Source organism: Taeniopygia guttata, chromosome 5 (genome assembly GCF_048771995.1).
Source record: "Taeniopygia guttata chromosome 5, bTaeGut7.mat, whole genome shotgun sequence".
NCBI classification, from domain to species: domain Eukaryota; kingdom Metazoa; phylum Chordata; class Aves; order Passeriformes; family Estrildidae; genus Taeniopygia; species Taeniopygia guttata.
In genome coordinates, this window is record NC_133030.1 from 17632126 (window position 1) to 17651548 (window position 19423).

General features: G+C 36.6%; 1 protein-coding gene across 2 annotated transcripts in view; it reads left to right on the top strand.

Moving 5' to 3' along the window:
• CARS1 (cysteinyl-tRNA synthetase 1) overlaps positions 1–19423 on the top strand; it is a 33383-nt gene that overhangs the window by 4693 nt on the left and 9267 nt on the right. Inside the window, exons 2-18 of one of the 2 annotated variants that reach the window (XM_041716518.2) lie at positions 264–509; positions 3354–3445; positions 4281–4369; positions 4665–4761; positions 5216–5314; positions 6243–6392; positions 7607–7747; positions 8465–8553; positions 9146–9267; positions 10397–10509; positions 11025–11153; positions 11362–11491; positions 11789–11892; positions 12855–12952; positions 14412–14601; positions 15111–15179; positions 18810–18891. In XM_041716518.2, the coding sequence (XP_041572452.2) occupies positions 264–509; positions 3354–3445; positions 4281–4369; positions 4665–4761; positions 5216–5314; positions 6243–6392; positions 7607–7747; positions 8465–8553; positions 9146–9267; positions 10397–10509; positions 11025–11153; positions 11362–11491; positions 11789–11892; positions 12855–12952; positions 14412–14601; positions 15111–15179; positions 18810–18891 (2040 nt within the window). The remainder of the gene's footprint in view (positions 1–263; positions 510–3353; positions 3446–4280; positions 4370–4664; positions 4762–5215; positions 5315–6242; positions 6393–7606; positions 7748–8464; positions 8554–9145; positions 9268–10396; positions 10510–11024; positions 11154–11361; positions 11492–11788; positions 11893–12854; positions 12953–14411; positions 14602–15110; positions 15180–18809; positions 18892–19423) is intronic. The other variant, XM_012574283.5, reaches the window with a different exon arrangement.

Consider the following 19423-nt stretch of genomic DNA (forward strand, 5'->3'; position numbering starts at 1 on the left):
TATTCTTCATGGAAAAGACCTATGTTTTTGTCCTTACTACTCTTTAAAAGATGTCTTCAAAAACTTACGGCAGCATGAACATAATCCTGTTAACAGGAAATACACAGTTATTTGGTAGCTTGTATTAAATCTAATTTTTCTCAAATTTCTTACCAGTTGCCAGAGCTAATTTACAGGGGGAGATGTGTATTATAAGGATATATTTTGGTCATGGGATCTCCTTCTTTTAATGCTGACCAAATGTCCTGTACCTCTCTTTACAGCTTCCAGCTACAGTTTTATTCTGAGCATTAGTGAAGAGGAAGCCAGGGTGGAGGCTCTGAACGAGTACCTGAGCACTCGTAGTTATATCCAGGGGTTCACATTTTCACATGCAGATGTGGAGGTGTTCAGAAAGTTTTCGGGGCCACCTGTGGACCGGTATATCCATGTTGTCCGGTGGTACAGACACATAGAAGCAATCTATGATGGCAGCAGTGAAAAAAATGAGCCTTGTAAACTTCAAACAAGTGAGTAATATGAAACTGGTGGGCAGGTTGTAGACTAGCTGACATTGTATTGGTTGTTATTGCTGAGAATTCTGAGAAATTCCCCTTCATACTCTCTTGCACGCCTTAAGATTTACAGTATCAATTTGTATTCAAGGTCACAACATTATTCTTGTATACAGTTACTGTGGGATTGATAGAACCTGACCTATTTGGATGTAAAAGCTGTTACCTTTTTTTTAAAGTTAAAATTCCTCAGTGTACTGTATTCGATTATGTGTATTTTCTTTAAAAAGCTGGCTTGTAAAAGAATGTGTGGGTTTGGGCCTTTTCCTGGAAATACCAAGATTTGCCCAGTCTACTTTTTACCTTGCAAGGTTAACCAAATAGTTGTATAATATACAAATACGCAATAAAACAAACTGAATACTTCCTCTTCTGATTGTTATTAACACTGAGCTTCACAAAGAATGTCTGGGGTTCTTTTCTAGCCCTGGTAATTTAGGCATGCTGATGATTTGAGGAAGTATTAACTGGTTCATCTAGGTCATTGTGTAAGCATGGGCAGGCATTTTTGGGAGCTGCATCACTCTCCTGAGTTGTTTCCCAATGACCTAGTCTAATTTAATTGCTTTATAGTGAGATCCTTGCTCAGGGAGTCATGAAATAATGAAAAATGACAATGCAGAGCTGTTGTATAGTGCTTGCAATACCTGCTAATGAATGCATGTCTGTCATTCTTGCTGATGATTGTTAACTAGTATTACTCCAATGCCATCTTCTCACGACCCATCACCATTTGTTCTCAATTCCTAACAGACCAGCAGTTAAAATCAGACTGCTGTGAGTAAATTCTCTGTGTGCTGTGTGTGCCTGCAAGTGTTTGTGTTGGTTATTATTTCCTTCCAGCAGAGAAGGGATCTCACCTGCACCCCTGGCTTTGATAGCAGATCTGTCCACTAACTGCAGATTGTGTGTAGACTTCCATAGATCAGGGTGGAGCAGAAACAGAAAAGGTTTCGATGTTCCTGACCATGAAATCTTTACTGTTAAATCTCTCTTTCTGACGGGTTATATCTTCATGCTGTTGTTTCAGGAATCCTGGAATGGTGTTCTGCAATGTTCACCATGAAAATAACACACAAATCTGCCATGCTTCTTAGACCTTGAATACTTCATTATTGTTTTTTTGGTGTAGCAGAAAATTCCATGGTGGATTAGAGCAAATGAACTTCAGTTCCAACAGGGGAAAGGTTGTAGGCTGGCAGAGGTGTGTTTGACCAGACAAACCAATATTTTACCAGCCTTTTAATTTGCCCTTGTCATGTGTGTAGTGGGTAAAATGTGGCACCTAACTGACAAGCTGAGAAATATGGGGTGCAGTATCTGGGTTTTTCCTTATGTTCATGTGGTTGTAACTGAAGAAAGCTTTACAGATTTATCTTTTATTAGGCTAACCCACACAGGCTTTTTACCCTGAGGGAAGTGTTGGCCACAATTAAGCATGCCAGAGTAATCTTTGTAAATCAAAGAGTAAACAAATCCATCCCTTGGTGTATGACTGTGTTTTGGAGATGCTGCTCTGGAACTTGAGGTGTTCTGTTCAGGAGTACCTCATGCAATGCAATGTTTAGAACGGACACGTATTTCCATGGATTCGTAACATAGAAATTAAATGAAGGCCCTTTGTGAGGCAGAGTACTACACTTAGCATATTTTTTTCTTATTTGGGCAGTTACCCAAAAAAGCAAGAAGAAGAGATTACATTTTTTATGCCATGAATGTTTACATTACTTGAAGGTTTTAAGCCAAAATATGCATATGAAGATATTGAGAGAAACAGAGTTAATGAAGAGCACCCTGAGACACAGGATAAGAAAGGCAATTTTGTTGTCAAAACAAATAGTTTGTATAATTTTTTACTTGCAGTTGAAATGCATACCATGAGAATTCCTAAACTGTGTGTATTAAGCTGGCAAACTTGCTGTAATTTTTTAATTTCTTGGTTTGCTTTCATTCCTAGTTAATATGATAATTGGTTTAAAATCATTACAGCTGTAAGCAGCCCAGTACACAGCAAACTGCAACTCTTTGACAAATCACATGCCTATACTTCTCTTTGAAAAAACCCCATGAGTTTAGCAACTACATTGCTTCTTACAAATTTAGGAGAAAAAAATGCAAGCATATTGTCACTGATATTACCCTGAGTTTTATCTACTCTCTTTAATGGCAAAATGTAGCCTCTTGCTGAAGTGGAGCATATTTGTGGTAAATGAGCGTGTTCAGAAATGCCTTGTGTACTTAGCAATGATGCATGATAAAAAGCTGAAGTTCTTTCTAAGCCTTTCTGTCAGCTCTCCCTCTCACCCTGAGTGCACATACTCTGTCAATATTGGCTCTAGAGATCACCTCTGGACTCTGGAGATATTTTGCAAGTTCTGTGTGAGATCTGTGATGTGCCATCACAGTAAAATCACTGGTATTGCAAATAGCCCAGGACTGCCATAACACTCCATTAATGATTCATTGAATTTCAAAACTCATGGCAATACTTTACCGGAATTGCATGCTCTTGCTTTTGTACCCTCTTCCTTACTGCTACTTGGATCAGAAACTAATAGGAATGGCTAGTTAGAGAGTAAAAATAAACTAGATTTCAATAACTTGCTTTGATTTTGGTGGCTTTGTAGGAGGCTCTAACAGAAGTAGCTGCATTACTAGGGTTGAAGCTCTTTTCTCCATTTAGATGTGGGATTTTTTTTTTTCTTCTGAATAATGATATGATAAGGAGAAAATGTTATCTTGCATATCTGTTTGAGGAAAGTGTCTTTTGAACTTTCTTTAAACTACCTTTTCTCCTAGGTAAAGGCAAACGTGTGCAGCCCCCCTGGTCTCCCCCTGAAGGGACAAAACATTCCAGGCTCTGCCTCTACAACAGCCTGACTCGCAGTAAGGTGAGTAAATAGAAGGAAAGTGGGGATTTCCCTAGAAACACAAATAGAGCAGTCATCAAATCCTTGTTTCTGAAGTGTTTGCCATGTCAATAATCAGGACTCTGGGTTGTATTTTGTGGAATGTTAACAAGCGCAGGCCAGGAAATCTATGCCAATCAATTGCATTTGCTGGGCAAGTGTAATGCTATATACATTAATATTTGTACACTGCAAGAGACACAAGAGTGTGTCTCTTTGTGCATATTGCATAATATTCAGTTCCCAGTTTCAAGTTGTCATGCAAAGTAGCCAGGCATTCAACTGTAATACATGTAAGTGTAGGCAGTGTGAGCAGAATAAAACCACAGTTTCTTTATTCAGATGTTGTCTGTGTAAAAAAAAGTCTCACCAATTATATAGTTGCAATATAAAATGTGTAAAACTTCCTGTGGTCTTGTTTGAAAGTCCTTTGGGAAAGAGGAAATATTAAGAATATTAATTTTACATGGGATATAGTATTCAAGTATCTGTGAATTGATTATAGGGTGTAACCTTTTTCAGTGCAAAAAAATACTTTTACAAACAGTTTGAATAGTGCCCTGCTTAGTCCAAATTATTGTAACCTGATACCTTGATTGATTAGAATGCATAGAACATAAGCAGCCACACCCCATTATCTCTCTTACATGATAAAGCTAGTGGTGATCTTTACTTATGGTAGAGTTGGGAATGGAATAACTATTTGTTTTTTGTAATTATAATCCATGTTTTCATGTTCTAATCTCCAAATGGGGTGTTGCTGGCCTGAGGTCGTCTTCAATGTCTTCTGACCATTGTATCTTCCCTTTCAATTAAGGAAGTATTTCAGCCTCAGAATGGAAAAAAGGTCTTGTGGTATTGCTGTGGTCCAACAGTTTATGATGCTTCTCACATGGGACATGCCAGGTACTGCATTCCTTACTTGGATATAGGTGATAACAGTTCCTAGTGGAAGCAAAAGATTATTAGAAGGTATTATTCAGATGAGTGTATTACTAGAAAATGGTCTCTTTCAACTCAATACTTGCAATTTAAGATTAAAAGCACGTTATAATATTTTATCATTGTGGGATTCAAAACTTTCTAATAGATGGGGGCAAAGTAAAACTGCTGCACAATTATTGATTGAGGTTAAAATGGTTTGTGCACAGAATAGTTACAGGTGTTTATTAAAAACACCCCTGTATCTTTTTGGTTTTAGGTCTTACATCTCATTTGATATCCTGAGAAGAATTTTGAGGGATTATTTTAAATATGACGTTTTCTATTGTATGAATATTACAGATATTGATGACAAGGTAAGGGTTTGTTTTTTTTTTTTTTATTGCAATGTAAAATGCTCAACTTTTAGAATGGAAGTCAGTCACATGTAATTGCCACTTGATAAGCCAAGATAAATCTTACACCTATTAACTGAGACATAGATTTTGTGCACAAAGGCACATTGATTTTCTCTGTTTTGTAGCACTCCTATGGTAGCAAACCCTTTAGTGTTGTATAATAATGAATGCTGTCACAAATAATGAAGACTATATATTTTAAAGAGATAATATATTTTATTTGCCTGATGAGGTAATTAATTGACTCTATTGAGGTAGCCCATTAACTGTATATGGTGTGTTTTATTTGTATTATTGCACCTTGTAGCTTGTTAAATTTATAGGGAAGTGCCCTTTGTACATAATAGACTTTATCTGCACTTTGTATAATTGTGTCACTTCACAAGAATATTTTCATGTTTCTGATTTGTAGATCATCAAGAGAGCAAGACAAAATCACCTTTTTGAACGATATAGAGAGAGCAAATCAACACCAGATCAGCTACTTGAAGATATTAGAACTGCCTCAGAGGTGGGTGTGGTAATCTCTGCTTGTGTTTTAGGTTCTCACTCAATAATGTAGGAAAGCATCTAAAGAACGCTTCAGACTTGCTGCCTCCTTAAACTTTCTGCTTCTTTTAGTTCTGGTACTGCACATGTTAGAAATGTTACTTGAATTGCACATTGATTTTTACATTGTTTTAGAATTGTAAAATTTTTTAAAAGGCATTCTTGATTTCTGTGATCTTAGCACTTATTTGTGAGTGCATGTATTGCTCAAACAGCATTTGGATGCTTGTGTGTTAGAATTCCAACTTTTAAAATAATCCTTTAAAAGAGTTTTTGAACAGTGGTCTGTCCATAATCTTTTAAAGCCTGGGAGGTTTCTCCTTTGTACCACTGATGACCTTGGAAGGACAAGGCTGGAAAGCTTTAAGGATTTAATAAATAGTGTATTCTGGACTGAAGGTGAGGGAAGGTGATTCTCTGGTAATTTTTAGAACTACAGATCACAAAGAGATTATTATTCTAATGAATTGAATACAGGTGTGGAAATTTTGCCCAACTATCTTTGCCTGACATACTGCCTAAACATTGCATTTAATCTCTCCCTGTTTCACATTAAAGCTTGTCCTTTTCGAATTCATGGTAATCAACTGCGTAATTAAGGTGATCAGCTGCATAGAAAATGAAAACAGCAGTAATGATTATGATGATGTAGTGACTTATGAAGTCTTTCTGAAAAATTTGGATGTGAACTAAAGTCTTGTGATTGCACCTTTATTACTGATGAGGAGCATATTTCATGTTTCAGTAGTTGATGTCAAAGCTTTTTCTGTGGCACAATGTGTTATTCATCACTAGCAAGGTACTATGTGGCTAAGATAATATTCTGTGTATGGGGCTTAGTGCTACTGTACTGCAGCTGGCTTTCTAATTTTTTTATTTCTTAATTGTAGCTCTTTTCAGTTAAACTAAATGAAACAACAGACCCAGATAAGAAGCAAATGTTGGAAAGAATTCAAAATGCAGTGAAGTCTGCTTTTGACCCTCTACAAGAAGCTATCCAAGCAAAGCTCCCTGCTGAAGAGATCAACAGATGTCATGAGGTAAGTTTGAGCTCCTTTTTAAATTTTATATTTGGTTTATAATTGTTAGGAGGTTTAAAAATAATGTGTAGCTTGTAGTAATTCCATGAGACAGTATGGAACTTTTTAATTCATGGAAAGAGAAATTGTGGGACTGAGAACGTTTAAGTACTATGCATTCAATACAGGAAATTTTATTCTTCAGTTCAGCTACAGAGGTTTTGGATGCTGTTTTTATCAATAACTTTTTTTTAACCTTTTCAATGAGGATTTTACTTTTGTATGTATTTCGATTTTTCTCTTTACTTTTTTGTCTTGATGAATAAATTTCATTATAGGTTACTCAACACACATTTCTGATGTTCCAATACTGGTGGCAGTTTTCTGCACAATTATTTCTGTCTCCGTTCAGAGAGAAAAATACCTCCCCCAAAGTTGTGCTCAGGATTATTTTTATTAAAAACAATTACATTTAGTGACAAATATTCATGTTGACTTTATTGGTTCTGTCCAGTAATCAAGTCAGTCAGTATAACTATTTCTAGTAGCTATTGTCTTTTTGTAAATTATTTCCATTTTCATCTTCTCTTGCTTTCAGATTATTTGTGATAAGTAATGTGGGGTACACATGGTTATGTGCTCCGTTCTTGAGAAGACCCTGTCTCTAAATTATGGGTTTTTAGAAAAGCCCAGCTACTCTAATATCAAAGCTTTTATAAAAGTGAATACTGACCTAATGGAATTTTAAAAACCCTAAAATCTAAGCAATCATACCTTCTGCATTATATCCTAGTGTCAGAAATAGAAATCCTTTGCTATAGGACTAAAAGGTATCCCTGCTGATGTCCAAATTAATCTTTCAGACACCTTTTAGCAATATGCACAGTAAGGCTTCTGTTAGATTATCCAGTAGCAGTGGAGAATCAGAAAATATAATACAACTGCAGGTCCCATCTGGTGTTTACAGCATGAGCTCCAGATGCCTATTGAAGTGATCAGTATCAAAACAAATACCACTTAACTGTTTATCTTCCTTGCTCTGCTGTTTCCTCTATATCTATGAAGAACAATATGATAAAAATATGGTAGAAACCTGGATTACTCTGTATTCACAATTGTCTCATTGCAAATGTCTTATTACTTATTTCTCTGTCTCTGTTCAGATAAAGATCTTTCTGCACAATTTAAACAGGGCAAGTTTTGGATCAGTTGCTCTTATGATTATTGTTTTCTAGACACTGTTGGAAGAAGCCAAAGATTTGCTGTCTGACTGGTTGGACACAAAATTTGGCAGTCAGGTGACTGACAATTCCATATTCTCAAAGCTCCCCAAATTCTGGGAAGCGGAATTTCATAAAGATATGGAAGCACTCAACGTAAGTAAATGAGCTGTTATCTCTTCTGAAAATGTGTGTGCCATGCCTTATAGTACCCAGAAGACAATTTAGCACCTCATTAGCTTTCAAAAATCCAATATTTCAGCCTCATTGATAAAGTAATTAATATTAATAGATAGGTGTTAAATTAGCACCTGCTCTTTATCCATGCCAACAGTCTTAAATCTGTTGTGGTTGTTGCCCATCAATTAATTGGTGATCAGGTTTGATGTGTGCTCTCCTTGCCATCCCCTTCCTGTAACATGGGCAAATAATCATAAACTGGTCCAAATACGTTTGAGCTGGAATCTGTTGGCTGCACAAGAGATCCCTGCCAACCTCAGCATTTAGACTAACTACTTAAGAATCTTCAGCCATTAAGAAATTATGTGATGGTAACCATCAAGAAGAGATTTGTCTGTCACAGATGAAATACTGTGTCACAGTATTTCACAGTATATAGTGGTTCAGGTCAGTGAAGATTGATTTATTTACCTGCAAATCAGAGGGACTTGCTGCCTCTTCTGTTAGAAGAGCTGGAATCCCTTTAAAGGCTGAGGAAAAGTGGCCACAGCACATTGTTTCAGAGCAGAAAGCTTGAAATAGAAGTGTTGGATTTTATTATCACTTGCTTTTGAGCAAAATTTGTAACCAATACATAATATATATGTTTAGTGCATATTTCCATATATATATAATCCTACTTTTTATCTCTAGGTTTTACCTCCAGATGTTTTAACGCGGGTTAGTGAATATGTGCCAGAAATTGTGGATTTTGTGAAGAAGATTGTGGATAATGGTTATGGGTAAGTTTGCTACTGGATGCCCAAATGATTCCTTTCAGCATTTAGCTGTGAGCTGTTTTCTCTGTTTTCATCTGCAACAGTAGTCTTTGCCAGAAGCAGTTTTTCATCAAATAAAGACTTTCCAGGTTTCTTTGCAAAAGAGCTGTTATTTTTACCTGATGTGCTTCTTATGATGCACTATAGGGTGAAATCTTTGTTCATTAAAATAAAGTCAAAGTCCCATTCATTTGAAATGTCTTTGCTTGCTGGCCCTCCTCCAAAATCGTCAAAAATTGACATGTGACAGTTAGAAACCAGTTGCAAATAACATAAATTTTAAAAAATGGTAGTTCTTGTTACTGTTTCCTGATACCTCTCAAAAGTTTAACAATAGCTGCTATTTTCTCTTCAATTAATTTTATTATAACTTCATTGATTTGTCAAAAATCTTCATGTGGTAAGGCCTTAAAACTTAGGCTCACCTAAGTTATATGTACAGTACTGAGAAGTACCATAAAGTGAGTGGGGTTACTAGAAAACTTGTGACAGTGATTTTAAAATCCAGTTAAGTTCTGGTAGAAAGTTAGCTAAGTAATTATCTTTAACTTTTCAGGTATGTGTCCAATGGATCTGTATACTTTGATACTATGAAGTTTGATGCCAGTGAAAAACACTCCTATGCTAAGTTGGTGCCTGAAGCTGTAGGTGATCAGAAAGCTCTTCAAGAGGGTGAAGGTAAAGATTTGTTCAAGTTGCTGAATAAACTGATGATCTCTTCAACTGCTTTTACTGACATTTGGATCAGTCACAGTCAGAGCTTAATGATTTACCTGCTGCACTCCCTTTACCAATTTCTTTGCCAAAGTTTTGTAGCTTGAGACAGTACTTTCCTGAAAGATTTTAATTGGAAAAGACCAAGAAATGTTATTAACCCTAGGATGGTTTGGGTTGATTTTTATTTGTTTGTGAGGGTTTTCTTTGGTCAGAATTGTGAATAACTCAGTCATTTGGTCATAGCCCAGTTATTTGCCCATTCGTCTGGCTCAGAGTAGGAGGATCTTCCACATGCCAGGCACGAGTTTACCATATCAGGCTGGGGTTATTTCATAACAAATATTTGGCTTCCTCTTTCCTACTGAGAGCTCTTACTTGAACTTCGTATGTTGAACCAAATCCAAATATAGATTTTTTTTTAATAGAGCTATAGCAGAGGATTAACTTAAAATGCTCAGTAAATGGCACTCATTAGTTATCTGCTCCTAAAGTTGTACAGTTTTAGCAAATCATGCAGAAAGTCTATAAAAAGAGCATTAAAAGGTTTTAATATAACACCCATACCCGGTGAAATCAGGACACTCAGAGCAGTAGGTAACAGAGGAGTAAATGTAGCTATTGAACAAATACCAACAGTTCTGTGCAGCAGCTGAGATTAGGGGAAGAAATATTCTATGATCACATTGTATGTGCAGATTAAGACAATCATAGTGTCAATTTAGATCCATCTAACTTTGGAATGAATAGAATCTGCAGTCTTGCTTGTCTCTGAGTATGGGTTTTTTTCTTTCTGTATTTCTTTTCTATAACTCAAATATTGGAGTTGTGCCTGGTAAGAGAATGTAGATTAATTTCATGTCAAAACTTAGAAACCAGTGCAGCTGATACTTGTCATATATTTGTCAGCCAAACGTTAACCAAAACCCCAAAGGATTATCAAGGTTAATAATGAGGATTTTTGAGGGTTCATTGATTTGGGGGTTTGTGTTTTGGGGCTTGGGTTTTTTTTAAGGTTATCTTTATGTGAAATACAGCAAGGCAAAAAATCAGTAATATTGGTGTAAAATGTATACATTTTCTCTTTTGAAAGGTGACCTGAGCATCTCAGCTGATCGTTTAAGTGAGAAACATTCTCCGAATGATTTTGCTTTATGGAAGTCCTCCAAGCCAGGAGAGCCCTCATGGGACTCTCCATGGGGAAAGGTAAGGAAGGACATAATAATCAGGATTTTAGATTTTCTTCACTTATTGAAGTAGCACAGTTACACAAGTTTTTTTGCCTCACCTCATATTAATACTGGATAAATTGTGGAGATTATGTATTCGGTCATAAGATTCTGTGGTTAATGTTCATTTAATAATCTAGTATGTGTATCAGTCTGTTTGATACATTTTAAGCAGAAGTTTGTATGCAGGCTCAGCATAGCTGTTACTTGTCTATTGTCCTCTATTAATTGGCAAGCTTTATCTGCAGTAAATTCTGTTTCCTTTTTTTTCCCCCTTGTGATCAAAGACATTAATGTAGCTTTTAAAAGAACAGTAGGCAAGATAATCAAAACATTACAGATGCCTTGCCAGGTTGGATCTTTAAATCAGTTTCTTTTTGTGAAGCTGAGATTAAGAATCTTTTTTACTCTTAGTAACAGCATGAGGGAATGAGACAGGGGCAGGAGAGGAATACAGTTACCAGTAACCAAGTAATGCCTTTTTGTTAACAGGGTCGTCCAGGTTGGCACATTGAATGTTCTGCCATGGGTGGATCCGTTCTAGGAGAGTCAATGGACATTCATGGAGGAGGGTTTGACCTTCGATTTCCTCACCATGACAATGAACTGGCCCAGTCTGAGGTGAACTTGCTGATCTTCCTGCAGTGATAAAGCAATGCGCTTTGCTTTGACTGCAGTTTACACAAATCCGTAATCCAGTTTTTTAAACTTGATGTGTGTTTTGTGTAAACACGAGCTTTGATTCTCAGGATTTTATTCTCTTAAGTTTTCCTGCTTCATGATATGTATGTAAAAAGTGTTGGATCTTTGGGGTTTTTTTTTACTGCAGGCATATTTTGAAAATGATCACTGGGTTCGGTATTTTCTGCATACTGGTCACTTAACAATTGCTGGCTGTAAAATGTCCAAATCTTTGAAGAATTTCATTACCATAAAAGATGCACTGAAGAAACATACAGGTAAAAATTATTTTGGAATGGGCATGTTTTTGATGTGTTTTGAGTGCTGACTGTCATAATTGTTTTATTCAGGGTAACATCAGGTGTCTTTCTTCTTTTCTAACTTTAGAATAGCTTCCTTGTTCTTCTGATCCTTGTTGGTTTTTATCAGTATGGATAATAGTGGTTTTGCTTTTTGGTAGATGTAGTGATAGTAAGAAATTTAAAGATTATGTTCTCAGCCACTGCAGTATGGGAGTCCATGAAAGTGTTTCAGCTTATAAAAACTTTCCTTGTTTATTTTAAACCTCCTGCTAGCACGACAGTTACGGCTGGCTTTCCTCATGCACTCTTGGAAGGATACACTGGATTATTCAAATAATACCATGGAGTCAGCTATTCAATATGAGAAGTTTATGAATGTAAGTTTTCCACTTCTTCTGCACCTCTCTAATCTTTGTGTTGCCATGTATGTTTCAAGGAACAGAATTCCAAGGATATGTAGGCCATATGCCCAGAATGGGTTTGCTTTCTGAATTCATCAGGTGGGATGGTACAGTGCTTCTTTAGCTACCATCAAACTCTCAAGTCCTGTAAATCCCACAGACTGCTACACTTCTCTGCAGCTGTCTGCTCTCTACAAGTTCTGACATCTCTGAGCAGCTTGGCACTTACATACAAGATCAATTTCTCAGTTGATTATAGAACTCAGTCCAACAGACACTGCCTAACATTTCTACCAGGTCAGGCTCTACACAAATGTAGCCAAAGGGAAAGAAGGAATGTGGTTCCTACTTTGTCTCCTCATCACAAACATTGAGCCTTTGCCTCTATGCCTTACAGGTGTGTGAGAGGTTAGGCACAGTTCCTGTCCCTGGTTAGTTTGGAGCCATAATTTAAACTCACATTTCCCACAAGGACACTGCACAGTAGTTTGAGATTGTTGATCTTGGTCTTTCCAGCTGAAGCTGTTCTGCTTTTTATGTGAAATGTTTGGTTTGGGTCATGGATTATGTTAAAACGACTTTTAACTGATGCCCTTGTAATAAAGCCATTTTATTCTTCAGCTTCCATTGCTAGCAATACACTTTAAAATCTGCCATAAGAACTGTTGCCTGAGCAGCTTGCTGTTAGAATATTGTAGGATATCATGTGGTAACAGAGCAAGAGATAAAAATGAATTGCTGTCCAGCTGTGATTGACAGAGTTATGCAAAATTATTTTATTGGGTTTTGTTGTCTTGAGCAACATCATTAGATCCTGGGTGAAACAGTGTTGAACCCATAAAGTTTAGGAGTCTCATTAAGAAATAATGATCCCTTTCATAGTAAGTATTGGTTATGTGTAATTGAAACCAACTTCTAGCTATGTTCTTCTTTTACAGGAGTTCTTTTTGAATGTGAAGGATATTCTTCGAGCTCCCACTGATGTGACAGGCCAGTTTCAGAAATGGGAAAATCAAGAAGTAGAGCTGAACAAAAAGTGAGTGGAGCATTCCTACTTCCCTCTGAATTGTCGTTTCATCTTTAATTCTTTTTTCCTTACAATATCACTTACAATGTGTATAGTGATATTTATGTCTGTAGCATTCCCACTTAAAATCCCAATTCTTCACAAGCAATCATTGTAATCTTGGGACAGCTTTATGAAGTATAAATGAAATTATTAATTTCTCTTTTGTTTATGTTAAGTACACTGGCATGCCTCATTGCCACGTGAAGGGAAAGAACTTATTTGTTAGATAGCTGTCATTTTCTTTACTACGTGAAATCTTGTCTTCTCTCTGAGAAGTGACCAATAATTTACAGTGGCTACAACTGGAAAAACAGTATTTTACGTATTTCAAAGTATAGTAAGCTATCTGAGACAAACAGAAGTTAAATGACTTGACTAAAACCATGAAAGGTCAGTGCCAGTGTTTGAAAATATGTCATCGAGGCAGTGGTTTTGCGTCTTTTGACTTTTGTAACAAAACTACCATTATTATTTGTAATGCAAACAGTTTCCTAAATGACTTCTGTTTTGTCTGAAATTTAAAATAGGAGCATCTTACATGGCAGTGCTAAAATTGTTTCCTAGTTCAGTTCACTGTTGTGTTCACTAATGTTACTATTGAAGGATTAAGTGCAGATGTTTCTGTGTAGTGATGTGCTCTGAAAATATTATCTTCAACTTGAGGTTGGTGGAGATAACCCCTTTTTTAAAAAAGGTGGGAGATAATAAGTAATAGAGAAGTCAAAAGGAAGGGATAAAGAAGTGGGAGGAGTAGAAGATACGTTTCATGGATACTTGGTTTTGTCTCCTTTCTTCTACCACTTATTTTTTTCCTTGGAAAAAGTACATTGTTTGAAAACATAAAACCTTTGTGTGATTAAATGGTTCTTAATATGTTGTATTATTTATTATACCTACTAATGTGTCACTAATATGACAAAGGTTTGCTTGAATTTATTCTATCTACTTAAAGTATCTTCATCACTTTGTGTTAACTTCCAAATTGGTGCTCCTTCCTGGAAAGATACTAAGCAGACAACCTGACTGGTACACAGGGATAGGAGAGCAATACTGTAAAAAAATAAAAAGTAAGCCCAAGAAGATACTAGATAAGCAATTAATACTGCTTTTAAAAAAAAAACCAAAAAACAAACCAAACAAACAAACAAAACTTGCATGGAAAGGCCGGTTGCTGAAAATTTGTTTGTAATTTGTTTGGGTAGTTGTTGCCAACTAGATTATCCTGCCTGCCTTTGTCCACAGCAGTAAAACAGCAGCATCATGATAATGTCTTTTTTCTTGCTCATCTGTTTCTCCTTCAAATATAAACTATGACCAGCAAAAAGTTATCTTACTTTTAGTTCCTTTACTCTTCTAACAGAGACTCTTTGGAGTACATTGCTGGGATTTTGGCATGAGTAGTTAAAAAGAATCTTTTTCTTCTCAGTTTTTATGAGAAGAAAGCAGCAATTCATGAAGCACTGTGTGACAATATTGACACCCGCTCTGCCTTAGAGGAAATGCGCTCTTTAGTCAGCCAGAGTAACTCCTATATTGCTGCAAAGAAATCTTCCAGACAGATGCCAAACAGACTTCTTTTGGAACACATCAGCTCCTATCTCACTCAAATGCTAAAGGTATGTGACAGCAAGGAGTAATGCTGCTATTGCACTGTGCAGTTATAACTTGTATTTTCAAGTATGGGAGGATCTGCTGAGTCTTTGTTTAAATCTTACAGGAAACTAGAGATCTTCCACACATCCCCCAGCCAAAACAACCCAAACTCCTGTGTGTGCTGCAGCAGGATCAATTTTGAGTCCTCCATATTGCATTATGTTTTCAGCTAATGTTTTGTTGAATAGTGGAGAGCCCCTAATACGTTCAAGAGAAACTAGATAGTAGAAAAAATATGAAGTCAGAATGACAAATCTGACATCTTTAAAGTGAAATCTGAAAGTCAATGCATTGTATGGTGTATGTATGTATCAGTTACAGATCATCATCAGAACATCAATTTGCATGTATCAATTACAAATCATAACATCATCTTAATAGAGTTGTGAATTCTGAGTTAAATGAGAACTATTTGAAAGCTTTCACATACCTGTGAATTGATGCATACAATCTTTTCTTTTTCCTTGACCAGATTTTTGGTGCCATAGAAAGTGATGATGCAATTGGTTTTCCTGTTGGAGGGACTAGTCAAAACACAAATGTAAGTGAAGGACAAAATGCACTAAACAAAATTACTCTGTATCCTTTGAGAGCTTAGGTTAGAGTGATGACATTACTGATATGTAGCTGAATTGCATTCTTTTTGCTTTTAGCTTTTGAATCTGATGTAATTAATTGGCTTAGGAAGCAGGGTTTTTCTTTTACAAGAGTTGGGGTTTTTATAGGTTTGTTTGATATAATGACAGACAAATTGTATAGCAACCAGAAAAAGAATTATCTTGCCTTTTGAATGATGAGTCTGTTTCCTAAACCACATGTGAACTACAGGCAGCACATGCTACAGTCTGAAGACTCATTACAAGTATTTGCATGCTAAGTACTTTGAAAAATGTAATTATACTGATTAAACTTCTTTGTGGTACACCAGAAACCAGCCTGGAGGCAGCTGGAGTTTTATCCACATTTTAATCTTTTCTTCTGATCTCATTTGCAGCCACAGTTTTAATGTGGCTTTCAAATGCGTTTGCTTTAGTCACCCAGCATTTCTGCTGTGATGCAGAATTTTTCTGGAAATACCTGAGAGGTACCTGATGAAAATGCTGATAGGCTCTGGAATACCTGGAACATTTTCTGGTGCAGGCAGAAAATAACTGAAAATAACATTTTCTGGTTCAGTATAAATAACTCCATGTGAAAGCTATCAACACTTTGTTCATGCTGAAATCTCTTATGGACATATCAGTGCTATTTTTCATATATTTTTATGCATTAAAGGTGTGCACCTTTCTGTTCCTCCTTAGGAGGAGTAAATTAAACATTTCTAGCGTAAAAAAAAAAAAAAGCTTAACTTCTTATTCATCAAAGGAATTGGCAAGCTTGCTTGTGGTTGGAAGAATGGGCATGAACACTCATCCCGTAATTGCCAATATAAATACTGACATTCGTGTGCTGTGGAAATTTTTTGTTAATGACATAATAAGGAAGATGTTCTGTATTGCCTACAAAGCCCATCAATGGTGATTTTTAAATTTAGCTCAGAATTTTTTTTTAATTTCAGAAGAAAGGGAGAACTTTAACACTTAACCTTTTTAGGGGAAATTAAAATTTAATTTTTATTGAAAACTTCAGGCACTGTTTCCAATAGATATGCTTTATGGAAGGATTGGTGATAGCTTGAAGATAAGTCATTTTACTCCTTTAAAATAGCACTGCCAAGGGTAGTAGAATGAGAAGAATCTTGTGCAGAAAAAAAAATTTCTGTGCTAACATATGTCCACAAAAATGGAATTTGTTACCCATGTGCAGCAAGCCAGTAATTATACCCTCAAGAGCAACACTGATTATTTGTATCAGAGTTGTGCAAGCCTGGGTGCTCGGTGGTATTCCAGAAATCAAGCACACCAGCTATCAAAACTTTTTACTATTTATGCATATTAGCAAACAAAGCAGCTAGTGTTCACTGGCTGCAAGTTATGTAATTCTCTTATTAATTTGTATTCTATCTTCTCTTGGTTAATAATTTTCTTGCTTCCCATGCTAATTAGTCTGCATGCTCAGTCTATCTGTTCTTTTGAGTCAGTGGGTTCCTTGGGCTGTTGGTCCATGAGTTGGTGTTTGAAATTACCTTTTGCCCAGTGGGAGCTATTCAGCACAGTTGCTGCGTTGGCTTTATGAGTTTCTTCTTTATCTTGGGAGTTCTGCCAAGTGTCCTTGTGGCCTCTGAATTCTTTGTGGCATTCTTTGTGTCCACTGTCAGAGGTCCATCCTTCTGCCCAAGTTTTGTTAACCTCCCCTAAGGTCTGAGGTCACTGTAGTGTGTCCAGCCCTAAACCTTAACAAGGCAATTCTACCAACAAATAGTTTGTTTTTCTAACACCTGGGCATCACTTAGAGGTTGCTTGTTAGCTGCTGTCTGTTTCAGGGATTACATCTCCCTTCTTGTTGATTAGGCTTGAAAGAATACAAAAAACAAACATTAAAAAACATCCTTTCTGAAGAAAGTTTTACACATTCCACATTTTGCAACACTGTTAGCACCATTGTTAGAAGAATCCTGTGGTAACATCTCTTACACTCAAGAAGCTTTTGTTTTTATCACCCAGGTCATTATTGGTGTTAATCATTATAATATGAAAATGGGTAATATCAAAAATGTTTTGGCTGTTTCATTAAATTTTATACTGTCTTTCAGTCCTCCATGCAAATTCTTATTTTTCTTAGCACAAATTAAGGAGGTGAACTTCCAAGGTTCAAAAACTTCTCATTAATTACAGAAGGCTGTGGGTCAGACCAGTTGTTTCCTTGTTTAAATTAGAGATGAAAGAACCAATAGAGTCAATATCTCCAAAAAGGGCCTAATCCAGTTCAAAAGTGCTGAAAGAAAAAGTATCTTAATTACCATGGGTCAGTAATTTCCTTGAAAAGGGGATATAAGATACTTGAAGTCAGAAAACCTCAGTTCCATAATATCATTTTCCAAGTGAATTCAGCATTTCTCTCAAGTTAGTTGTTGTGGAAATAAAAATCTTTCATCTTGAAATGACTGATAAAATAGTGACAGTGCCTGCTTCCCCATACCACTTTATTTCCATGAAGAGGTATTTCCAGTGCAGTGGGAGAGTGGAGATGTGACTATTCCTCACTTTCCAGTCTGTTCCTTGGGCCAAACTTGTCAGCACTGGATCTGATTATGAAGCTGGTTGCAGTGTTCACATTTATGAAAAGTTTTAACAGAACTCCTGGGTTCTTTTCTTAGGAGTACTTTTACAGCACAGCAGACTATCTTGTCCTTTAATTGCTCAGAAATTTGTCATGGAGATTAAACAGATAGGAAATACGTGCGGAAATTATAGAGGAGACAAAAGTTTGACATCTTTTTCTCTCCCCCATCCTCCAGAGTAATTAACCTTTTAATTTAGGCTTTCCCCCAAGGGCCTGGCTCTTTCCTTTGGGATTCCAGAGAAGTGTTGGCAGACACTGATCTGTAGTTGGTTTTGTAGCTGATCTGTAGTTGTTTTTCTTGCTGTTCACTAACTGCTTGCTGCTGTTATTCACTGCCATTGAGACCAGACTCACAGGACCTTTTCTCTGAGATTTTGTGCCTAGCATTTACTTACTCCTGAAATAATTCATCAGTAATCTTCCCCCACTTTTTGTGGGAGAGGAAATTGTATGAGGAATTTAGAGAATTGCACTGCCTATACAATTAGCATAAGTTAAAATCTCAGGATCTGGGCTCTAATGAAAATTAGTACTAATATCTGTTTGAGGTGATATTATTTATTATCTTATAAACAGCTGTGCCTTAGAAAACACACAGTACATGAAGAAGCAAATCAATCTGAGTGCTGTTTTTATCCCTGCACTGCATTATAGTTAGCTGGATTGTGGCATAACCCTGTGGAAGTGATGGATCTAACTGAAAGGAGGTAAAAAATGAATGGGGAGAAGCTGAACTTGACATGCTGATTTTTATCTGCACAAAAGGAAAATTGACAACTAATGCAAATTTTCATCTATTCTTTGACTTCAGTAGAGTGATAAAAATTTTTATGTATAGATCTGCCCTGAGGGTCAAGGTCCATCCAACAGCACATAAATATGAAGTGGGTAGGGACATGTTTTATATCTAAATGATGATTAGCTAACGGTGGAAATAATAATCCTGCAGATTGAATCTACAGTGATGCCGTACCTCCAAGTTCTTTCTGAGTTCAGAGAAGGAGTGCGACAAATCGCCAGAGAGAAGAAAGGTGAGATTCACTCAGTACATGAGACTTTTCTGTCCTTTCCCATACTTTCTCCTGCACATGAGACTTGGGGATCATAGGAACCAAACTAGGGGAGAGTATGGCGGCGTGGGAGTGAAGCAGCTGATGGTCTCTCCTTGTTTAGAGAATAAAAGTAAGGCATCTTTAAATCAGAGCTGCTGTGAGTTTTTCTATCTCTGCTGCCTGTCTCTTTGGGAATCTTTTAAGGCTGCTAAACTAATTTTCATTTCCTAAGGAATCTAAAAGTTCTGGAATGATGAGGTGTAGCTGCTGTTTTTCTAGGTTAGGGTGCTCCCTGCTTTCTAGGTATGAAAGTACCCATGATCTCTTCCCTGGGGCGCTTGCATTTTCTTAAAAGTGCAGATTGCTATACAATAATAGTGTCTGCATTTAAACAGCCCAAGATGTTCACTATTATTTGTTAGAATACTTGGAATTGTAGCTCCCCCGATGATAATTGAGTGCTTTCTTTGGAGAATTCATCTGGGAGTTTGCTGGAAGTTTCAGGTGTGTT